Source organism: Chrysemys picta, chromosome 2, assembly GCF_011386835.1.
Source record: "Chrysemys picta bellii isolate R12L10 chromosome 2, ASM1138683v2, whole genome shotgun sequence".
Classification (NCBI taxonomy): Eukaryota; Metazoa; Chordata; order Testudines; family Emydidae; genus Chrysemys; species Chrysemys picta.
This window is the reverse complement of record NC_088792.1, coordinates 81317671-81333152: the sequence shown is the minus strand read 5'-3', so window position 1 is coordinate 81333152 and position 15482 is coordinate 81317671. Positions and strand designations below refer to the sequence as shown.

The following is a 15482-nucleotide window of genomic DNA, read 5'->3' as shown; positions in this document are numbered from 1 at the left end:
TGAGGTTCTAAGATTAGATTCACATCCTTAATGTTGTGATCCTAAGAGCATCCCAATGCCAAGGGGCCCTGTGGTATAGGACTAGGAGTCAATTGGCCTGGCCAGCTCTCTGCACCTCAGACACAATATTTGTCTAAAAAGTGTCTTGTAACATATCATTTGAAAACACCACACTGATGATTAATATCACTGTGAAATGTAAGTAATAATACTGTATGTGAAATTATAGATACTCTCTGATATTATATTTTAGAATCGGTCAACAGATGAACAAGGCAAAACAGTTTTTTTCCAGACAAAGAAGAATGACCAATTCCTCTTGGGCTCAATTGCAAATCAAGACAGGTGTGGCCAAGAACAACGGGCTAATCATTTGCATGAAGGATCACAGGAAGATCATTTGGGCTTCCTGACTTTGAAAACAAAGATAAACTTTGAGGATATAAGCAACTGCTAAAGACTTTGGGGTATCCATCACCTAGGAGACAAGGGGGAGCAGCATGAAAAGTGGAACCTCTTGGCCCAGGAGGAAAGAGTATCTGGAAACTGACTACAGGGGAGAAACCTGCTTAGACAATGATTGCAACTTGCTGAAATTAAGTTGTAGTCATTAGAAAGCAGGTTTTGTTTTGTTTGATTTGTCACTAAACTTGTCTCTTCTAGTCTTACTTATTATCACTTAAAGCTCTGTTCTTTGTTAATCAACTTATTCTTGTCTTATTACAAAACCATCTCAGTGCTCTGTATTAAACTGAAGGTTAAAATCCCTCAGCCAAACTACTGGTATGTGTTCTGGTCTTTGGAGGCAACAAACCTGATAGTTGTGTGAGGATCCAGTGAGAAGATCTGGACACTGCAGGGGAGATGGTTTTGGGGAGACTCAGGACTGGAAGGGCTGTTGGCGTCACACTGCAAAGAGTAACCAGGCTGGTGGCAGCCAGGGTGAGGCCATTGTGTTGTGAGCAGGCTGCTGGTGCCAGGGCTTTGAGCCAAAGCTGCACAGCACAGAAGCACCCAGGGTGACACAACCCCTCCTTCCCTTACTGCTCTGGGTGAACCCCACAGAGTCATACATGTGTAATATAGAATAGATTTGCACCTAGGAAAACTTACATGATCTCCTCGTAAGCCCCTCTCACCACGCTCACCAGGGAGTCCTCTTGGCCCTGGACTGCCCTGAAATCATAAAATGGCTGAGTGAGAATCTGAACAATCATTTTCCCGCTGATGTTAACAAAACAAGAGACAGGAACAAGTCCCAGCATTTTAATACAGATTTTGAAACTCCCCAGGTTCAGGGTTGTTTGCATCCAGGATTTTGTTTAATCGATTATCAAGTCACTGGACTTCACAAAATACAGTTCCAGACTGTGGAGTTGATTCAGAACACCTCTGAGGACGGGGGGAGGAAAATCCACTGAAGATACACTGAAGATATGAGAATAGCGTAGCTGAAGTCGATGCATCTTAGTTCGGCTTACCTCGCATCCTCACGGTGCAGGATCGACTGCCACCGCTCCCCCGTCGACTCCGCTTCCGCCTCTCACCGCCGTGGAATTCTGGAGTCGACGGCAGAGCAATCGGGGATCGATTTATCATGTCTACACTAGATGCGATAAAATCGATCCCCAATAGATAAATCACTACCCGCCGATCTGGCGGGTATTGAAGACGTACCCTTTGGTCTCTCCTCATATGAAGGCCATTCCATACCTTTAATCATCTTTGTTGCCCTTCTCTGAATCTTTTCCAGCTCCACTCTATCCTTTTTGAGAAGGGGTGACCAGAACTGGACATAGGATTCAAGGGAGGAGGGTGCACCACAGGTTTATATAATGGCATTATGATCTTTTCAGACTTTTTTTTTTAAACCTTTCCTGATAGCCTTTTTGACCACTGCTGCACAATGAGCTGAAGTTTTCAGATAACTACCCAGGGTGATTTCAAGATCTCTTTCTTGAGTGGTAACAGTTAATTTGGAACCCATCACTGTATATGTGTAGCTGCAATTATTTTTTTACAATGTGCATTACTTTGTGCATATCAGTCTTGAATTTCATCTGCCATTTTGTTGCCCAAACACCCAGTATTGTGAGATCCCTTGGTAGTAACTAATAATTTAGCAAGTGCCCTCAGAGTAAGTACATGTCATGGACCAGATATTGCCATACTTTATTCACCGTGAGTTGTACCTTAATCCAATTAATCCCATTGGAGTCACTTGCAGAGTAAAGTAATTAATTTAAGAGGAGCAAAATCTGTTCCTCAACAAGCACAGTACAGAATCTGTTTTTTTTTAAACCCAGTTTTGCTTTTATAATTATGTTCACTGAGTTACAAAAGCCCCCTCTCTCCTCCCCACCCCAACATTTTATACCATTAAATGCTTTTGCTTTTCAGTTAATTAGTCTAAGTGTGAGACACACTCCAGCCAGTGGAAGATTTATCAAGCTTGTGTTTTGCACAATGTCACACACACTGAGGTGCTCAATCAATAAATAAATAAAACTGCATTTAGAAGGCTGTAAAAATCAGCACTTTGCAAGGTGGTTACGATGAATAACTGTATGCTCTGCACATTATCGGTTTCCCTAAAAACAGTGAGTACCCGCTTCAGTTAACTCTCAGAACCAGCCTGAGGTGAAACTATATTGAACTGATCAAATCTTGACATTGCTTTCAGCAGACTAACATTCAATTCCAGAGGAACCTGCTTGTAGAGAACCCCATGTAAGAAGGGATTGAACTGGGGCCACAGCCATTGGTTTATAAGTTTACATAGCTCCATGAGCCCAAATCCTGCATAGTGAGAAATGGAAACCTGGCCACATCAATCAGTGCACGCTCTGTAGTAGCGGGTGCAGCTCAGCTGTGTAGGCAGCTGAGCCAGTTGCAGCTGAGGGTTCTATTTCTCAGCCCTGTGACAGGCTTTGCCTGCTTTGAAAAGTATTTTTTATTTCCTTTTACAAAACCCACGTTGTACAACAAATCATGTCCATCTAGGGGTCTGAAAATTCTGTTCTTTACTATAGTTTCAACCAAGTTGCCTGGTACTGAAGTTAGGCTTGCTGACCTGTAATTGCCAGCATCGCCTCTGGAGCCTTTCTTAAAAATAAATAAATAAAATCGGCCTTGCATTAGCTACCCTCCAGTCATCTGGTCCTGGGTGTGGAAGTGTATTAGGAGTGGAGAAGAGGAAGAATAGGGGCTTGGGGCTGCAATGAGGGGTGGATGGTAGGGCAGGCAGGGGATGTTGGAGACTCAGGTGAGGAAGGCATGCCACGCCCCAGCTATGCCAGAGCACACCAACTCTCCTGCAGCCCCAGCTTTACCAGAGCACCCAACCCCTGTGTACTCCACAGCTCACCCAATGCACCCAACCCCTTGAGCCCCAGCTCTGCCACTGCACACCATCCCCCCACACTCCCCTGCCCAAAGTCTTTGGGAGAAAAATCAGACACGTGAAGGCTTCCTGGGCAGTGAGGGGGAAAGCAGGGGGCAGAACAGTGGGAGATTAGCGGGTGAGGAGTTTGGGGCTGCAGCAAGGGAGGGGTGTTATGGGGAGGAGGATAAACTGGAATGCAGGGGAGAGAGGCTGGGGTCTCAGCTGAGGGAGGCTTGGGGGAGTGAAGGGATCAGGCACTAGGAAGGGGGATGTGAGGGTGCGTGGCAGGATCTAGGGGACAAGAGGAGCAGCGGCACTTGTCAGCCCCACATTCTCCCCCTATCTGGGGGATTGCTGACTGATTGCAGGAGCTGGTATGTACAACTGCCCAAATGACTACTGACATTTTTCCTGATTAAAAAAAAACTAGGAAATTAAATAGCAAAAAACTCCATTAATGCAGTGTTAAATGAGAGTGTATGGGTTGTAAAAGGAGGTGGACTATCAGGCTGGCAGAATGAAGCGGTGTTTGTTATGGGGCACAATGCTGAATAAGGTTGCCCATGCAACCTCAACTCTGCATTTCCCTCTTTTCAGACGTTTGAGTTTTGCTCAGCTCAACACTCTGCAAGGGACGACATACCACCAAATAACCTTAACTCTGCATTAATGGAGTTTTTGCCACTAAATATAGATCAATTCTGGCCCTAAAGGGGAGCTTTTTGGTGTCGATATTTTCAGATTCTACATTTGTTCTAACACCTCTGAAGTAGAAACTCTTTGTATGGAACAACTTTACAATGGACATTTTCAGGCAAAACAATACCTTAGAGATTATGCAGAGATAGATCACCCCATTTCTAATGCAACACAAATTATGACTAGTGTTCTGATGCCAGTTCTAATAAGCTGAAATACCACAAATTTACTGATGTATCAAACCCTTCCCCTCTCCAGGTATTTAGTTAAAGTTTTTTTCACTGGGACAGCCTCATGAGATACCTATCTGATTGCTCTCAAATTCAAACCTGCCCAAATAAGATAATAAAAATCATTACCATGTAGCCTGGGTCACCCTTTTCTCCCATCTTTCCTGGATACCCAAGTGATCCCTTAATGAAAAAAAAAGTAGTAATGTTTTCATATTTTAAAAAACATTCATTGATGTCAACAGAAAATGAGAAGCAAAACTATTTACCTGCTCTCCATTAATTCCATCAATCCCGTTGTCCCCGTCATCTCCCTGAGGTAGCAAAAGTGATAGGGATTATATAAGACCCAGTGATCTAAATAACCACTATGTGCTCTCAGTCCAGCAAAGATGGTGTCCATGTGAACTCCCATAGCTGATCATGGAAGCCAAAGCCATCCAGATTTTAAAAATATACAAATTAATGCTTAATATCTCATTTCTTACATCTGCCCTAAGTACAACAGTAGAATAGACACTATGTCCAACCCTCAAAACAGGCTAAAAGGGATTAAAACCCAAATAGTACACTCACTGAAGCTCCTAGCTGTCATGGACTTGAACAGGAGCAGAATGAGGCTGTAAAATAGTGCATCTGCACATTTATTTTCCTTTGATGCGCCAGGCTATTGGTCAACTTTAAGGGTCCAGATAGACTTCCAAAGTTAAAGTGACCACTACAATGAATGAGGAGGAAGAGACCAACATGAACAGTATTTACCAATAAGACCAGCAAGATAAATATAAGCTGAAAGTCAAAATGATACCCAACTTTTATGTCATTTCAGTACATTTCTTTTTCTTTATGTCACATGGAAGCCTTAACAGGGACATGTATTTTGTTTTTAATGACTTGTTTCTTCTTGACTGTAAAACTGGTGTCTTAAACACAAGCAATACATAATCACCCTGAATAATTGCTAATAGGGCACTGGCTCCATGTGGCAATAGTCACGTCAAATTATATTTTCAGCAAGGTGAATATTTCTATAATTCAATGCAAGTGAGGTGCTGTATGGATTATGTGGGACACTATGATATTGTTGACACCAATATTATAAAATACAATGAATCTCACCAGACATGACATGTGAGGTTTCTGCAAATGCGTTACAATTTGCCAAGTATAATAATCTTATTTATATGTTTGTATCACCTTTGTATTGTGAGTTATATAGATATGAAGGCATCTCTATTTCCAAACTTGTGCTGTTTTTATGGGTGACACCCCAGACAGATTGGCATCAGCACTGCCTAGCCTGTTTGATGGCCCATCAACGTCCATTGACTGTACAATGAACCCACTGAAAGGAACCAGGGAAGACACCAATAGTTTAGGGCTTGTCTATACTTACCACGCTGGTTCGGCGGCAGGCAATCCAACTACTGGGTTCGATTTATCGCGTCTTGTCTGGACACGATAAATCGAACTCAGAAGTGCTCCCCGTCGACTCTGGTAATCCTGCTCGCCGCGAGGAGTACGTGGAGTCGACGGGGGAGCCTGCCTGCTGGGTCTGGACCGCGGTAAGTTCGAACTAAGGTACGTCGACTTCAGCTACGTTATTCACGTAGCTGAAGTTGCGTACCTTAGTTCGATTTGGGGGTTTAGTGTAGACCAAGCCTTAGTTATATATTATAGACTTATAGAAAGGGACCTTCTAAAAACATTAAAATGTATTACTGGCACACGAAACCTTAAATCAGAGTGAATAAATGAAGACTCGGCACACCACTTCTGAAAGGTTGCTGACCCCTGACCTAGCCTGTTTGATGGCCCATCAACATCCACTGACTGTACAATGAACCCATTGAAAGGAACCAGGGAAGACACCTTATGACTTAGCAAGGCTAAGGTTTTTCCATGGCCTGTGCTGGACAACTTGTGTTTGGAACAAAAGTAGTACAAGCCACGTGGCAAAAGAAATTTAATAGGCAGCTGGCTGCATCATCATCATCTCCATTTTGTCTTCAATCCTGCTTCTGGCCTCTGCAGTAACTTTTCTATAACTGAGGCTCTGAACAAAGGACTGAATGACCCATCCAAGCTGTGGATGTATTCCAGAGGGACTTTCAAGGCAGCAAACTTACCAATACTGCTAAGAACCCAATATATGGACGTTGAAGTCTCTGTATGTATTTGATTGCTTCACCATTTTACAACTCTCTTCTTGTTCTTTTCTCTTTGTAATAAATCTTTAGTTTGACACACTAAAAGACTGCCTGCAGCATGGTATTTAGGGTTAGATCCAAACCTATACCTGACCCAGTAACATGGCTGGCCCTTTGGGATCAGAGGAACATTTTGTATATGTGAGCAGAGTTTTAAAATAACTCACTGGACTGGACCTAGGTGCTGACTGGGAGCCAGAGAACTGGAATGCAATAAAGGGGCTGTGGGATTTCTTTTTTTTTTTCTTTTTTTTTTTTTGCTTCTTGATAACCAGTGGGGGAGGATCAGAAGCACAGTTTGTGACTGGTTAGTGAGTTTATTTCAGTGTTACTGACCAGTCTTTGGGAGAATCTGCTCTCCTTTTTACAGCCTGCCCTGACCTTGGCATTTCCAGTGAGGGCTGCCTTACATACCAGGGTCACAGTAAGTTTCAACAATCTTCCTGCAGAAAGCAAAAGTTAATCCTTAAGCCCTGAATTAAACAAAAATAATTTGCAGCGTGATGAATCCAAGAATCACTTAGCATCGGATTCTATTCTCTTGGGAGTCAACTCCTAGGTATAGATCACAGGATCGAGCCTTTAAACAGCATCAGGCTCATCCCAAAGATCTTCAAACTTAAGGATACTTACACGGGAAGATGAATTAAGACAACGTGTCTATATGAAGGTGAGGGTATACCTTTTCTCTTCTCCCTCCTCCTTTAATGCACTTTCATTTCTTATTTATGCTTTCAGCCATCTCACCTGATTTGTAGTCAAATCAACACAAAGTTATTCAGGAAATAAGTGCATCAGTACTGTACCTTTTCACCAGATATTCCTTGGAATCCCTGAAAAGAATTACAACAAATATTTGTTTGAATGAGGTAAACAAAAAATAAATGCAAAGACATTTTGCTGAGCTAAAATAAAGTCAGTAGATTCTTACTTTAGGACCTGTACTACCATCACATCCCTTATTCCCTGGCTCTCCCGTTGGTCCAAGCGATCCTCTTGAACCCTGAAAGAGAGAGAATGAAAAACACATCTCAGTATATCCTGCCTAGTAAATGAAATATGAAGTTTGTAAGGAGAGTGATCAAGTGTTCGATCAGGGGACGACTATATTCATGAGATGTAATATTAGAAAGGGAGCGTGTATGTTAATGAATATGGTAAATCTCTGAGAAAGTCCCGCATAAGCTACATGTTTCAGAAGCCTGAGCAGACTCGGATTGAGCTAAGTGCTTGTGCAGTTAAAACCGCTGTAGTTTCTCTTCGGAGTGCTTACAAAACATTACAAGCTTCTGATCGTTATATAAGAGTTTCATACCAAGTGTAATCACTTTGCATAATGCAAAAGAAAGTTCTGAATTGAAAAAGCAAATTGACAATTAATGTTGCTCACCTCCACTACAGATAGCAGTGGGGCACTTTCCTTCATCCTACTCTTAATACTACTCTACTTAGAGAGTTCCTGCTGGGAGGGTGGGGGGTGGGAGGGAAGAGACGGTGCGGCGAGAGGGGAGGGCCAGAGGAGGAAGAGGGTGTTGCTGTAATGAAGGCCTAGGCCCAGTGGACAAGAAAAATAATCAATCCATGTTTTTTTCAGCGAGCACAATCCAAAGTCCGAATTCTGCTCTCAGTTACACAGGAGTCTGGTGTGGTGCAGGAGCCATGCTGGCTCTACACCCTCGTGGGACTCTCCAAGGGGAGAGGAGGGGAGAGTCTACTCCCTTTGCCCCACCTGAGCAGTGCAAAGCAAGTGGGGCCGTGAATCTGCTCCATAGTATCGTAACCCCAAATTAGACATTAAATGCAATCTAACTCGCCTCTTATCAAGTGCTAGAACAGTGTCTCTGGTATACTTTTCATGTTGCTACTCATGCAGTTCTATTTGTGTTTTACTTGTCAGACTACATTCATGCGCTGTGCTGGTATTTTCTGTCTGAGTGCACCCAAGCACATTCCGCTACAGGCGATAACCCAGGAGCCACATCATTAACAGGTATGGTTTAAGGGAGTGCAAAAAAGCACAAATATAATCCGTCCTATCTGTTGTGTTTCTTAATCTGAAACAAATAGTCAGAATTGAAAATACTGTTTACTTTTATTGGGCCTGAATCACCACTAGGTTACTCAGTTTTATGCCCATGTAACTCCATGGGTTACATACTGGAGTAATCGAATGATGAATCAAGCCGTGTATATGGAAACACAGAAGGCATGAAACCCAATGATTTATAAATGGAGTGGTGCACATTAGTTTCCTAATGTCTTTCTTGTGCCATGTACTCCGTCTCAGCAGCTTGCAGACAGCAAAGATTACATAACTACATACTATGGGGCCAATAGTGAATGTGCATGCAAATCCGTGCCTACTTTGCATACTATTGGGGATATTATTTACACACACGGCTAGATAAGTTCCGAACTAAATAGGCACCTATATAGGAATGTGTGTGCACCAGTTTGTGCACATACTTTGCATGTAAGTATTTAGTTCACATCAGGGCTGGCTCCAGGCACCAGCCGACCAAGCACGTGCTTGGGGCGGCACCTGGAGGGGGGCGGCGCTCCGGCCGGCCGGGGAGAGCGGGGCCCCGGCCGGGCTCGCCGCCCTCCCCCCGGTGCCCCAGCCGGCCGGGGAGAGTGGGGCCGCGGCTGGGCTTGGCGCCTTCCCCTGCTGCGCTCCCCGCCGGGGGGAGGCTTTTTTGCCTGGGGCAGCAAAAAAGCCAGAGCCAGCCCTGGTTCACATGCAAATACTTGCCTGCTTACTTGCTGAAAATTAGGTTTCTCTTTTCCCTTTGTTTATTGAATCTTAGAAATATAGGCCTGGAAGGTACCTGGAGAAGTCAAGAAGTCCAGCCCCTCCACTGAGGCAGGAACCAAGGGAGGAATTATTTTAATTTCTTAATATTTGGAAAAAATGTAAGCCTAGAATTCTCATGTAGACCAACAGGATTTTAATCAACAATTTATGTAAAAGTTTCTCCAAGAGATCCCCAAGTTCTTTTAGAAATTAAAAAAGAGAAGGAACTCTAAATTACCTACAATTCTAGAGTATTAAACATTGACAAAGTGCTGAATCTTGACAGTTTTTTTTAAAAAAGCTATGACCATTTTATTTTTTCAGAATGATTTCTTTGGTATCAAGATTAGGAAATCCCCCCTTCCCCATCAGGTTATTACATTTTTTTAAATACTGACCCCCCCAAAAAAAGTCTTTATGGGCACTTAGTTTTGAAGTATTTTTTTCTTAGTAAAATGTAATCAAATGTTATAAACTTACCGGCTCTCCCTCTTCTCCTAAGTGTCCTCGAGTGCCTTTTATACCTTTAGGTCCCTGAAATTCAGACGGAAAAAGTAAAGATTAATACTAAAATTCTCTTTGCTTAAAAAGGTGAAACTATTAAGGATTGTCCTGACAGTACTTTATTTAGGAACGGCTAAAATTTTGCCAAAGGCAGTTTTATTTTGTACATTGCACATTTCATTCCTTTGTCGACTGTATTCAAAGCACTCAACAACAAAAAAAATTGGAGAAATGGGTTCAGCAAAGCAGAATAAATGGATAACCTGCAGGGAGGAATCCTTTTAATTTCTTAATATCTCATCTTTTTAGGACAGAGATTCTCTCGTGGAACATCAGTGATCCACGAGCTCCATTCAGGTGGTCCGTGGAGAGTTCCCTCTTAAGTATGTGCCAAGGCAGCCACACACAAGAGAATGAAGAGCCACCCACCTAATTAGTGGAGGTGGTGGCCTTGGGAAGGGAATAGGGGGTAGGTGGGAGGAGGCAGTGGGGTGAGGAGGGGGGGTTGGGGGAATTTGGGACATGCAAGGCTGCGGTGGCCTGCGAAAGAGGCAACTTTCCCCAACTTGGGGGCTGCCGCAGCAGGGGAGACCCCCCCTCTTGCCCAGCCCCAACTTGGGGGCTGCCACGACGAAGGAGAGAGGAAACATCCATTGCATTAGAAAGGTAAGACTACTGATATTAAAATATGAGTTGTGTGCTTTTATTTGTAGAACAAAAAACGATAAAGAATTTTTAAATATAGAGCTTTTATCCAAAGCGCTTTACAATAGTTATATCATGGTACAAATAACATTTGGAAAGATCATTAAGTGGTCTGCTGAGACCCCCAGCAATTTTCAAGTGGTGCACAAAAAGAAAAAAGTTTGAGAACCATTGTTTTAGGTATTATAAAAGAATCATCTAAAAGAGTCATTGAATATCAGGATTGGGAGGGACCTCAGGAGGTCATTAGTCCAACCCCCTGCTCAAAGCAGGACCAATCCCTAGACAGATTTTTGCCCCAGATCTTGAAATGGCCCCCTCAAGAATTGAACTCACAACCTTGGATTTAACAGGTCAATGCTCAAACCACTGAGCTATCCCTAAACATTACACTGGTCTACAATTTTTTAGAAGTCGTCTGCTTCAGAGATAAAATGTGCTATTTACTATGTATTTTGATGTGCTGAATTCAAATATGACAATTAAAACAACTGATTGGCTACTGTTTCTAAGATATTTAAGTTTTTACATTTTATGTCTATGTATATCGTGTAGATGGTAGAGTTTTAATCATAAATTGTAAACCTAGGTCTTTTCATGTGTTTATGGTTGCTTTACATGATAATATTTCACCTGTCCTGTTTATGTAACACTTTAAAAATCAGCAAAAGGGTTATATAAATAAAATTTATTATGAAACAAAAGGCAAAAAAACTATTATATACATAGTTTAGTCCTATTCAGTGTCTAGTCGGCGCTTCTTGGCTTGTCTCTTGTATTCATTAAATGGAGCATCTCTTGTCACTGTCCAGGAATAGTCTGCAAGCATTGATGGACTCCATTTGCCCTGATAGCGTTTCTCCATTGTTGCAATGTCCTGGTGAAAAATCGCTCGCCGTGCTCGTCGCTCACTGCTCCGCAGTTCGGTGGAAAAAAAAAATCTAGATGAGAGTGCAAAAAATGTATCTTTAGTGACATGTTGCAACCAAGGCTTTTGTATGCCTTGAGGAGGTTTTCCACCAACAACCTGTAGTTGTCTGCCTTGTTGTTTCCGAGAAAATTTATTGCCACTAACTGGAAGGCTTTCCATGCCGTCTTTTCCTTGCCACGCAGTGCATGGTCAAATGCATCATCTCGAAGAAGTTCACGAAGCTGAGACCAACTGTCATAACTATAAAGGGAAGGGTAACAGCTGTCCTGTGTACAGTACTATAAAATCCCTCCTGGCCAGAGACTCCAAAATCCTTTGCCCTGTAAAGGGTTAAGAAGCTCAGGTAACCTGACTGGCATCTGACCCAAAGGACCAATAAGGGGACAAGATACTTTCAAATCTTGGGGGGGGGGAAGCCTTTTGTTTGTGTTCTTTGTTTGGGAGTGCGTTCGCTCTTGGGACTGAGAGGGACCAGACATCAATCAGGTTCTTAAAAGAAGGCTTTTAATTAAACAAAAAGATAAAGGAACTATAACTCCCCTACAGGCCAAAGTGGATGCTATCCAAAAGTGGCCGGTTCCAAAGTCTAAGAAACAGGTCCAATCCTTCTTAGGCTTGGCTGGATATTATAGGCGATTTGTACCCCACTACAGCCAAATCGCCGCCCCGCTAACAGACCTAACCAGAAAGAAACAGCCAAATGCAGTTCAGTGGACTGATGAGTGTCAAAAGGCCTTTAACCAGCTTAAGGCAACACTCATGTCTGACCCTGTGCTAAGGGCCCCAGACTTTAACAAACCATTCCAAGTAACCACAGATGCGTCTGAGCAAGGCGTGGGAGCAGTTTTAATGCAGGAAGAACCGGATCAAAAATTCCATCCTGTCGTGTTTCTCAGTAAAAAACTGTCTGAGAGGAAAAGCCATTGGTCAATCAGTGAAAAGGAATGCTATGCCATTGTGTACGCGCTGAAAAAGCTACGCCCATATGTTTGGGGACGGCGTTTCCAACTACAAACAGACCATGCGGCGCTACAGTGGCTTCATACCGCCAAGGGAAATAACAAAAAACTTCTTCGGTGGAGTTTAGCTCTCCAAAATTTTGATTTTGAAATACAACACATTTCGGAAGCTTCTAACAAAGTGGCTGATCACTCTCCCGGGAAAGTTTCCCAGAGTTAACTGGTTAACAATTGTTCTTGGAATGAAACATATTGTTAGTTCTTATATAATCAGTAGTATGTCTAAAGGTACATGTGTCTTATTAACTCTGTTTTCTCCTAGAACTCCAGGAAGAAATCACAGCCAGTGTGGAACCGAACGTCCAACACTATCTGTGATTTGGGGGGCGTGTCATAACTATAAAGGGAAGGGTAACAGCTGTCCTGTGTACAGTACTATAAAATCCCTCCTGGCCAGAGACTCCAAAATCCTTTGCCCTGTAAAGGGTTAAGAAGCTCAGGTAACCTGACTGGCATCTGACCCAAAGGACCAATAAGGGGACAAGATACTTTCAAATCTTGGGGGCGGAAAGGCTTTTGTTTGTGTTCTTTGTTTGGGAATGCGTTCGCTCACGGGACTGAGAGGGACCAGACATCAATCCAGGTTCTCCACATCTTTCTAAACAAGTCTCTCCTATTTCAAACTTGTAAGTAAATAGCCAGGCAAGGCGTGTTAGTTTCCTTTGTTTTCTCAACTTGTAAATGTACCTTTTACTAGAGTGTTTATCTTTGTTTGCTGTATTTTGAACCTAAGACTAGAGGGGAGTCCTCTGAGCTCTTTAAGTTTGATTACCCTGTAAGGTTAATTTCCATACTGATTTTACAGAGATGATTTTTACCTTTTTCTTTAATTAAAAGCCTTCTTTTAAGAATCTGATTGATTTTTCCTTGTTTTAAGATCCAAGGAGTTTGGATCTTGATTCACCAGGAGTTGGTGAGAGGAAGGAGGGGAATGGTTAATTTCTCCTTGTTTTAGATCCAAGGGGGTTGGATCTGTATTCACCAGGGAATTGGTGAAGGTTTTTCAAGGCTTCCCAGGGAGGGAATCCATTGGAAATGGTGGCAGCGGACCAGGGCTAAGCTGGTAGTTAAGCTTAGAAGTTTTCATGCAGGCCCCTACATTTGTACCCTAAAGTTCAAAGTGGAAATGCAGCCTTAACACCAACAAAGACACCTTCCTTTATCTTAGCTTCACTTAACCTTGGAAATTTTCCATGGAGGTACTTGAAAGCTGCTTGTGTTTTGTCAATGGCCTTGACAAAGTTCTTCATCAGACCCAGCTTGATGTGTAAGGGTGGTACCAAAATCTTCCTTGATTCAACAAGTGGTGGATGCTGAACACTTTTCCTCCCAGGCTCCAATGACTGTCGGAGTGGCCAATCTTTCTTGATGTAGTGGGAATCTCTTGCACGACTATCCCATTCGCAGAGAAAACAGCAGTACTTTGTGTATCCAGTCTGCAGATCAAGCAAGAGAGCAACAACCTTCAAATCGCCACAAAGCTGCCACTGATGTTGGTCATAGTTTATGCACCTCAAAAGTTGTTTCATGTTGTCATAGGTTTCCTTCATATGGACTGCATGACCAACTGGAATTGATGGCAAAACATTGCCATTATGCAGTAAAAACAGCTTTAAGACTTGTCTTCGATGAATCAATGAACAATCTCCACTCATCTGGATTGTGAACGATGTTGAGGGCTGCCATCACACCATCGATGTTGTTGCAGGCTACAAGATCACTTTCCATGAAGAAGGATGGGACAAGATCCTTTTGACGGTCATGGAACATGGAAACCCTAACATCACCTGCCAGGATATTCCACTGCTGTAGTCTGGAGCCCAACAGCTCTGCCTTACTCTTGGATAGTTCCAAATCCCTGACAAGGTCATTCAGTTCACCTTGTGTTATGAGGTGTGGTTCAGAGGAGGAGGATGGGAGAAAATGTGGGTCCTGTGACATTGATCGTTCAGGACCAGAAGTTTCATCCTCTTCCTCGTCTGACTCAAGTGAGAATGATTCTGGTGCATCAGGAACTGGCAGTCCTTTTCCGTGCGGTACTGGGCGTATAGCTGATGGAATGTTTGGATAATGCACAGTCCACTTTTTCTTCTTTGACACACCTTTCCCAACTGGAGGCATCATTCAGAAGTAACAATTGCTGGTATGATCTGTTGGCGCTCTCCAAATCATTGGCACTGCAAAAGGCATAGATTTCCTTTTCCTGTTCAACCACTGGCGAAGATTTGTTGCACAAGTGTTGCAGCATATGTGTGGGGCCCACCTCTTGTCCCGATCTCCAATTTTGCAGCCAAAATAAAGGTGATAGGCTTTCTTAACCATAGTGGTTATACTGAGCTTTTGTGATGCAAAAGTCAATTCACCACAAACGTAGCAGAAGTTATCTGCACTGTTCACACAAGTACGAGGCATCTCTGCTCACTTTGGCTAAACAGAAATGTGTCCCTTTGCAAAATCAAACACTGACAAATAAGAGAGCATGACACTGTATGATTTCTAGAGCTGATATAGGGCAATTTGTTCAGCAGAGTGATGTAAGCTTCGTTATGATTGCATCATCCATGACTTCTAGGAATAACATGATGCAATTCATATCATGTATGACGCAATACCAGCTTCAGATTACATCATTCATTGTTTTGCCTAAAAAGCAAGTATTGTCCAAACCCAGTCATAGATTTATTCATAGATCCAGTCAAAGATGTATTTTAGTCATTTCTGGTTTAAATTGAGATCCCTTCCCTTTATAACTCACTTATCCTCCACCATTCCCAAGTTAAGAGTCATATATACTGACCCAATAGCATATCTTGAAAACTAGAGCCAATCAACAATTTTAAGCATCATTTTCATTCTCAGTGACCCTGAATTAGTAAAGTTTGACTACATTTATTTCAGAAGCATTTTGGCTGTAGAGCAGTGTGGAATCTGGACAGGTTTTTTTCAAATGACAAATTTTTAAAAAGTCAAATAAAGCAACAGGAGAAAAATCACTATCTTCTTTA

General features: G+C 42.6%; 1 protein-coding gene across 8 annotated transcripts in view; it reads right to left on the bottom strand.

Moving 5' to 3' along the window:
* The window catches only part of LOC101953593 (collagen alpha-6(VI) chain-like), a 268888-nt gene that overhangs the window by 210086 nt on the left and 43320 nt on the right, over window positions 1-15482 (bottom strand). For all 8 annotated transcript variants that reach the window (XM_065583596.1, XM_065583595.1, XM_065583594.1 and 5 more), the window contains 6 exons: window positions 9799-9852; window positions 7456-7527; window positions 7331-7357; window positions 4584-4628; window positions 4444-4497; window positions 1114-1176 (listed from right to left, as the gene is read on the bottom strand). In XM_065583596.1, coding sequence (XP_065439668.1) covers window positions 1114-1176; window positions 4444-4497; window positions 4584-4628; window positions 7331-7357; window positions 7456-7527; window positions 9799-9852 — 315 coding nt within the window. The remainder of the gene's footprint in view (window positions 1-1113; window positions 1177-4443; window positions 4498-4583; window positions 4629-7330; window positions 7358-7455; window positions 7528-9798; window positions 9853-15482) is intronic.